This window comes from Electrophorus electricus, chromosome 22 (assembly GCF_013358815.1).
Source record: "Electrophorus electricus isolate fEleEle1 chromosome 22, fEleEle1.pri, whole genome shotgun sequence".
NCBI classification, from domain to species: domain Eukaryota; kingdom Metazoa; phylum Chordata; class Actinopteri; order Gymnotiformes; family Gymnotidae; genus Electrophorus; species Electrophorus electricus.
In genome coordinates this window covers 7,750,577-7,759,525 of record NC_049556.1, presented here as the reverse complement: position 1 = coordinate 7,759,525, position 8,949 = coordinate 7,750,577, and the positions used below count along the sequence as shown (strand labels likewise).

Sequence of the window (8,949 nt, the reverse complement as noted above, 5' to 3'; positions counted from 1 at the left end):
CGAAACACACAAAAGAACAGAACGACTGCAATGTGACAATTCAGGTACTCGGACGGGTGGAAAATCAATGAAGAACGAATCTTTTTTTTTTTTTTTCCTTCCCCTGAGTGCAGCCATGCCAGCATGGCAGATGGTCGCGACGTGGTTCCTTACTTTAAAAGAGAATCTATTTTAACTAACATTCTTATAACCGTTTTGTTTCAATTTAGCCGTAAAGCGGGAGAGGGAGTAGAGCGCACAAAGAGCTCAACTCAATCACTCGGAAAAGACAATTATTCCAAGCTCTCCGAGCTGTGAAATTACAGTCAAATCACCGTTAGCGCGCTGGTGTCATAATCACTGATATGAGACGCATACCAGGGTACCTTCCCGCCAATTTAATATGCAAATACCGTTATAGGTGATATTTGAAACGGAGCAGATGTTACGCCGCGTGAAGAGCGCCCGCCGACCGGCGGCGACGGTGCCACGGCAACCGCCGAGACAAGAATGATTGGCACGGTGCTATTGCTCCCGCGCACCCAAACACGCATTGCTATGGTAATGACTGTGTCCTTGAAGCGCGGCGGGCGCTCACCCCGGCCCGGTAGTTACCACTCATTTGCATTTCAAGTTTGATGCAGTGGCAATAATGTACGAGCCCGCGCATGAGCACCGAAACTTGCACGTGGCCCCTTTACCGACTCCCTCGCGCTCACTCTGAATTGTTTTTAAATCAGACCGCAACAGACTGATACCTGTGGCTCACTCATTGCATAGAGCCTGCCCAAAGAATCTTATTCTTTTTTTTAAATGCACCTCTCACAAATTTAGAACGGGTGGTGGATTCCCTCATAAGGCCGGTTCCCCTAAAACAAGTGCATCGACTTTGTGAAGGGAAGTCCTGTGTTGTTCTTTCGCCTCACACAGAAAATACTTACCTGTACTTCCTGAATGGAGAAATAGTTGGGATTATAGGCCAAATTCTGTTGAGGTAAATACAAACAGCACATCGTAAAGTCTGACACAAAAGAAAACCTTGACAAGAAAAACCGCTGTAAGCACGCAGCGACCAGCTAACCATCTCCGTGGAAACAGCGCAAAGTGGCGAGGATAAGTGACCTCCAGCGCTATTGAGCGCGTTCGATAATAACGAACACAGCGGCAGCTCCCGCAATAAATACACACCGGTATGAGAGGCCGGGGGAAATTTAATAAACACACAAGCCCCCGAGGGGCGAAGAGAATTTAATATGCCACAAGCGTGGGCCTGAAACGCGGCTGCAGCACTCCACGGAGGATAAAGCTGATGGATAAACAGAAACGCGCCTACAAAAAAACAAGGTAATTCCTCTCGTGGTACAGCAATGAATCGTTATTAAAGATACGGGGGGGGGGGGGGGGGGGACGACGACAAAAAGTGGTGCCAGCCCTATCTTAAATTGTTCTAATGCAGAATGCTTGGATGAATTTCCTCCATATGTATTCTTGTGAGGTCTCATACATTATCGCCCATAGGTCCTTATTAAACAAAAGGGCTTGATAATTCGGCCATGCTAAAGGACTCGCAAGATACAAACCATGTTATTGCCAAAGGGCACTGCACAAAATAAACACTGAAAAACGATAGAAAGAACAATAGCGACAGAAAAGAACAGAGGCGCTCGTTGTGCGCTTGTTCTTACTAGCTCAGCATGCAACTTATTATCTTAGGAGAGGGTCTGTCTGGCTCATCGCCACTGGGCAAACATTACATTACTGACCATTAAAACCATACAAAGCAGCCCGATCTTGGAGTTTTTTTTTCCTCTCTCTCTCAAAGATCAAGTGGAAAATACAATAAAGTCCTGTTCTTTAACCTGAAGTAATTCTGCTGAAATGCAAGAGTTCATGTGTGAAATTCCACTCCATGGTTTTCACAGCACCACTCGAAGATTCGCTTACAGAAGAACCTGATAAACACCCGAAGAGTTGAGGTACTGTAATTCATAAGGCAACTTATGATCTTTCCAGCAGAACCAAATCGCTTAAGTACTTAAGTCTGTACTAACCCAGTTTACTATACAGTATAGACAATAAAACATGTTCACATTGTAATTGGCATCACCTTTACAAAATTATTTCTCATAAACATGTACCTCCCTTTTGATACAGCAGACCTTCTGTATGTATTCAAGCAAGTTGGTCTGTTTACAGCAAGTGTTCTAGTTTCACAAAAAGGAACAAATTTCCAGACAGTAGACATGGAGTGATGTGAATGTTTTTTCTAGGACATAGTAAACAGAGACTCACTAAATGTAAATGTCAAACGAACTCTATTAAATGACAGACAACTATGACTCGAAGACAACTACTTCTGGAGCAGTGACCATGATGGGATGTTAAACAGATGCTGAACATATGAGACTGCCATGACCTACAAGCACACAGACAATTAAGACCAATTAACACCAAGCACACACACAAGATGTAAAGAACATTTAATTAAACATTAAATTTGAGTTGCTCTCAACCATCTTCATAATAAAGTTCATTTTAAAAATGGCCCAAAAGACAAAATGTTACAAAACATGTCTTCACTGCTGATTAACATGTTTAACTCTCTCATACGATCATGTCAGACCATGGCAGCAAAAGGCATTGTCCAAGGCAATGTGCTCTTCCTTTGAGCTCTGAAAGGGCTGAATGGCTGAAATCAATCCCCATGGAGCCCACTGAAGGGTGTCTTCTCCAGGCTTCTAGCAAAAATTCTTTAGACACTCCAGGAGTCCAATTGCTTGTCCAATTGCTTGACCCCAACCTCTCAAGGGTAACCATTATGAGAAGACATAATGGAAGACTATTTACAGAGGACATTACTGTAAGCCATTCAGCCATTGGTGGTAGGATCCTTGCCTGTGTTCTTATTGGAGGTTTAGAAGTTCTCCAGAAGATCCATGATGCGCTTCTGCTCACTCTGGCGGAACTCCTCGTTCTTGCCATCACCCATGCTTTCTGCGTACTCTGAAAAACAGGAACATGAAAAAAACCACTGCAGGCCACAATGCATAAGTGATCTAATTTCATTTTGTTTATTCCACAACGTGCTGAAACCTAATGCACGCAATTCTACAAGAAGAAAAATCGCATTAAGTTCAAATTATAAATATGATATACAAAGGCGTTATCTCCAACTGCCTGAGTCTGTGGGTTCAAACATGTATTGCCCCAGCACTCTGTACCTGCACGCCTGAGTATAAAGGACTGTCTGCTCCTGCCATTAAAGGTGAATGAGGAAAAGGCATATGCCTGCAGCTGCAGAGTTTTGAGCTGAATGCTAACTCCATGCCTTGTACACAGGGGAGAAATTACATCTTTGTATGTATGCTGGTTGCGTTCCTTAGGTGTCTGAGATCACTACTGGTTGCCACGGCTGATGTGACAACATCCATCTAGTGCATTACTAGACCAGTCAACCTGCAGCTCACTGCTATAAGAAGTACTGGCAAAACCATGTTGGATAAGACACTTATCTATATATGGTCAAACGGCAAATATTTGAAAGAGAATTAAAATTACTAATTTTAATGATTAACTCTAGCATTAACATGGCTGTTTAAATTAACTAGGTTAAGGTTACAACCAAAAGACTGCGATTACAACCAATTTCACTGCGAGTTATACTGTGTATGACTGGTTTATTTTGTCACATACATAAACTTGAAAAGACATTTTACAAGCTGTTAATGTTAACTAATGATTCCTCTGAAATCTCTTCCCTTTCTCATGTTGGTCACTGCATCCATTTTTTTTAAAAACAGGACTGAAAAGATCAACAAATCTACAATCAACTCTTCATCCAACATTTCAAAGACCAAGTATCTGATGGATGCCAAAAAAGACAATTCACAGTGGAAGAAATTATGCAACTTGTGTCCCACTACCTGTAACTGGCATCAGAAGCCAACATACTACATCACACCTCCTTTGCCCCCTGCCTGGCAGCCACTTCTTTGTTTGTCTGCACTGCCAGCATGGATGATGCACAGGGGCTCTGGGGCCTTCAAGAGGTCAAAGGGCAGGTGCACTTGAACATGCACCTGTGTGCATGTGGAAGACACGCACAGAGACGTGCATTCCTGCACTACTTCACCTGCTGCCTTTCCAAACCCTGTTGCCCCTTTGGCTCCCTTTATCATCTGCCACACACACTCCCTCAACCCATGACGCACACTCTCTTCCTTCAAACATTTACTCTTTTCCAACATTTTCTCTTTTCACGCTTCAACATGGTCGTTGATATGCCCACACCATCAATAACTCGCACGCACACGCGCACGCACACGCGCACACACACGCACACGCACACGCACACGCACACACACACACACACACACACAGAGAGAGCGAGAGAGAGAGAGAAACACTGTGAGTGAGCACTCTTGCTGATGCTGGACAGACACAGCAGGCCCTCTGGGGCAGAGCCATGGTCTATGGTTTGAAGGCAGACTGACAGGGTAATGGTTAGGACAAGGCAGGCGTGGAAACAGTGCTCTGACTGCGCTCAGAATCCCAGCTCAACCTGTGAGAGCAGCAGGTGAAGGATTAAACCAGCTAAAAAGGTTCAATCACCAAGTAGAGGAAAAACTGGCATGTGGGGAGTGCCAACAAAGGAATGCTGGCAATGGTGTCAGGGTGGGGGTGCACATAGCAGAGAATTGTGTTATATTTGCATACTGTATAAACAGAGGCGAGAAGGATAATCCCTGTTTGAGCTCAGAGGTGTTGGACGTGCAACCTTGTGTTCCATGAATTCATCAATACACAGCTCAAGGTCGGTCTCTCTCTCTCTCTCTCTCTCACACACACACACACACACACACACACACACACACACACGAATGCGAATGGAACAGAGGCCTGTATGGCATGGTAGTTGCTTGAGACAGCACACACTGAGAAGGGGTTGTTGGTGTGGGAGTTATTGGGGTCAGTGCCCAGGGCTTCATGCTTGACCCCTGCCATCACGCTTCGTCATGTTGTTTGATGTAATCTGGCCTGTGCGACCAAAAAAAAAACCCCCCCAAAAAAACAAAAAACCATGCACTTCACCCTGACAGTGTTCTGACCAGAGATGGTGTGCTAGCATTCAGAAGCCAGAGGTGCACTGCACACAGGGCAAGACATAGGTGCATTATACACAGGGCAACACACCAGAGGATTTAAGCCTTAAACTAAAAAACATCCTTTGCTTGACACAGTGACCACATGTAACCCCCCCCCCGCCCCCCACCACACACTCTCATATATATATATATATATATATAGATAGATAGAGGATAGGATATAGGATGTGTGTGTGTGGGGGGGTTTATATATATTATATGCACGCACACACACGCGCGCGCGCACATGCGTGTACATTGCAGTAAACACCATACAGTGCTGCCCATGCGTTAACACGCACACCAAGGCCCTCTCTCTACCCAGGTCATCGCCGTGCCCCAACATGAACACCCTGGTGACCATCAATCTGCACTGGCCCCATCAGTGCTGCTGGGTGAAGGATCCCTTTGGCTTTGCGCCAAGCCCTCTGGCGAACCTCAGCTCCACAGCAAAGTGGACGAGCGGCGCGGCACCGCTCTACACCTGCTCACCGCCGGCCGCGAGGATGAGCTCCCTCATGGCGGGCTAGCTCGAGGGCCACAGCTGCTCCAAGCCGGCAGCAGAATGTTCCAATTCGTCAAGCGGTGGCAGTGGAATGGCAGCTAAAGCAAGCCTCCCACAAGCAAGCTGCTTTCTCAGAGAGAACGAGCGAGATGGGGAGGGAGAGTAAGTGCTGGTGAGAGCACCATCTGCTTAGAGTAGGGGTTACAATGATCGCCACCAATTAAAGTTGCAATAATAAGGAGAACTGTTATTAAAACTTGGCACATATACACTGGCTTTGTACATATACACTGGCTTCATAAGTAACCCCCATCACTTTCACATTTTGTTGTGTTACAACCTAGAACTGAAATTAATTGCAATTATGTTTTGAACCTACACAAAACAGTCCATAATACTCAAGTGTGAGAGAAGTCAACAATTTGCAAGTCATTTCACACACAAAAATACACTGTGTGCACAATTACTAGGCGTGAGAGTACTTTGACAATATATCTTCATTTTTATGCATATTTTCCAACTTCAAGTTGTATAAACTTGAATGCTTATTGGAATGAGGGAGGGTGTGGCCTAAGGAGAGCAACACCCTATGTCAAGGTGTGTATAATTATTAGGCAGGTTCTTTTCCTCAGGCAAAATGGACCAAAAAGAGATTTAACTTACTCTGAAAAGTCAAAAATGTAAAAAGGTATGCAGCACTCTTAAAATTGAAAAATATATTGGGGCGTGACCACAGAACCATCAAACGATTTGTTGCAAATAGTCAACAGGGTCGCAAAAAACATGTTGAGAAAAAAAAAAGACGCAAATTAACTGCCAAATATTAGTAACAAACGTGAAGTGACCAGGAACACATTGTCCAGTGCTGTCATATTATACAAGGTGTTCATTATATACAAGGTGTTCAGTATTCAGAGACATGGCCAAGGTATGGAAGGCTGAAACCACACCACCACTGAACAAGACACATAAGGTCAAGACTGGGCCAAGAAATATCCGAAGATTTTTCAAAGGTTTTATGGACTGATGAGACGAGAGTAGCTCTTGACGGACCAGATGGATGGGCCCGTGGTTGGTTCAGTAATGGGCACAGCGCTCCAACTCGACTCAGACGACAGCAAGGTGGAGGTAGGGTACTGCTATTGGCTGGCATTATTAAAAGATGAGCTAGTTGGACCTTTTTGGGTTGAAGATGTACTCAAAATCAACTCCCAAACCTACTGCCAGTTTTTAGAAGACACTTTCTACAAGAAGACCATGATTTGTATGCAGGACAATGCTCCATTGTATTGCATCAAAGTACTCTACTGCATGGCTAGCCAGTAAAGGCCTTAAAGATGAAAGAATAATGACATGGCCCCTTCCCCACCTGCCCTAAACCCTATTGAGAACTAGTGGGCCCTTCTTATGTGGGAGATTTACAGTGAAGAAAAACAGTACAGCTCTCTGAACAGTGTCTGGGAGGCTGTGGTTGCTGCTGCACAAAAAGATGATCATCAACAGATTAAGAAACTGACAGACTCCATGACTGGAAGGCTTATGACTGTTATTGAAAAGAAGGGTGGCTATATTGGTCACTGAATTTTTTTTTAATGTCAGAAATGTTTATTTGTAAATGTTGAGTTGTTTGTTTATTATTCTCACTTTAACAGATGAAAATAAACAAGCGAGATGGGAAAATGTCCATTTTTCATAGATATTCTAAGAAAGCCAAAACCTCACTTTTACTTTGTTTACTTTGTTAATAAACCTCAAACCTGGCAAAGTGTAACATTTTGGATTGACCGAGAGCACTGTAGTTGTTCAATAATAAAATGAATCCTCAAAAATACAACTTGCCTAATAATTGTGCACAAAATGTAAAGGTGAGTGTACAAGTATTCATACTTTTTGCTGTGAAAACACTCATCATGAAGACCAATTAGCTATTGAAATAAGCATGGGAAAAAATAGAATAGTATCAATCAGGTTATGGTTAAACAAACTCCATCCATTATTAAGAAATTGAAAGAATATCGTACAACCACAACTTTGCCTAGACAAGGCTGCCCACTAAAATACTGTGACTGATTAAGATGAAGGTGGGGGGGGGGAGCGGAGTAGCAACCAAGAGGTTGCTCTGTACTGAGCTGTGTACAGGACAGCTATTCCCCGGACACAAAGCCAGGCTTTATGGACGGGTTGCAAGAATAATATTTCAAATCTCAAAATATGAAGAGCTGCATGTTTTTGCAAGCTGTATGTTTTCAAGCAAGTCTAAAAATAAGCACATGGGGGAAAAGTGGCAGAAAATAGATCTCTCTTTTTTTGGGGGGAAAAAGTTTTGGGGGTGTTCCCCTTGCCATGCGCTATTTACACCAAAGACACCATGCAGCTTCATACAGATGGGGCACGTTCGGTCACCCGTGGCCGTGTTTCCTCTGGCGGCCATTTTGGAGTCAGCCGGCAGTTTTAGCAGCACACAGGCCAGAGCTTCCAGGTCAATTAATCATTGATGACCGGGGCTCACCGAACGTGCTCACTCCGGGGTAAAAAAAAAGAGCAGTACTCAGTAGGGCAGGGCTGCTTCCGAGGACCCGTGCTGAAACAGGAGCCGTAATTATGTTCAAAGGACATGGCGCTCTTGTGCTTGGCGTAGCTAATTGCTCACTGAAAGCCTGCCACAGCAAGGGCTTGTAGTTGTCTGCGTGTGGTGAGCCGCCGTCAGTGGGGTGGCGGCATCTTTGCCTATACGAGTGCAGCAGGGCAATGTTTTAAACTCTGCCAGAGCACGAGAGGTGACAAAGATGCAACAGGTGCAGAGCACGACATCTGCTGCTTCCTCCAGCTTCCTGTAATAGTGAGTGGCTCAGGGCTGGGTGGACCAGGGATGGAAATCGAATAGAAACAGGAAAACCAGCATACATAAGGGAGCAGTCTGAGCTTAGACCCACACAACAGCACACTCACTGCTACCCATAACACCAAGAACAGAAGACAACAACATGGCCAAGGGGGGGGGGGGGGGGTGGGGGGAAGACAGGGAACCAAGAGGCAGTAAGCCACAATATAGGAACTGAAATAAAGGTACCACTACATCTTTTACTAGATATTGGAGTTGAAGTCCAATACCTAGTCTGTGATTTTAAAGTCATGAGTAAAATTGATTGCTCACTTGGTCACTATACCAGGACCTTTGAAATATTCTGTGTTCTATGACAAATGAACTAGTTATAAAATCTATGACTGAATTTTGAATTCAAGATCCAAAGCTAAAAGACCTATGGTTGACTCAGTTGTAACGTAATTTAAAATTTTCATTTGGATACGCTCATAAAACAA

The 8,949-nt window shown here is 44.2% G+C and overlaps 1 protein-coding gene across 1 annotated transcript in view; it reads right to left on the bottom strand.

The window, feature by feature from the left end:
• Positions 1 to 2,442: 2,442 nt before the first annotated feature.
• The window catches only part of ctnnbl1 (catenin, beta like 1), a 36,418-nt gene continuing 29,911 nt past the window's right edge, over positions 2,443 to 8,949 (bottom strand). Inside the window, exon 16 of the mRNA XM_027018076.2 lies at positions 2,443 to 2,982. Within this exon, the coding sequence (XP_026873877.1) occupies positions 2,894 to 2,982 (89 nt within the window). The 3' untranslated portion in view covers positions 2,443 to 2,893. The remainder of the gene's footprint in view (positions 2,983 to 8,949) is intronic.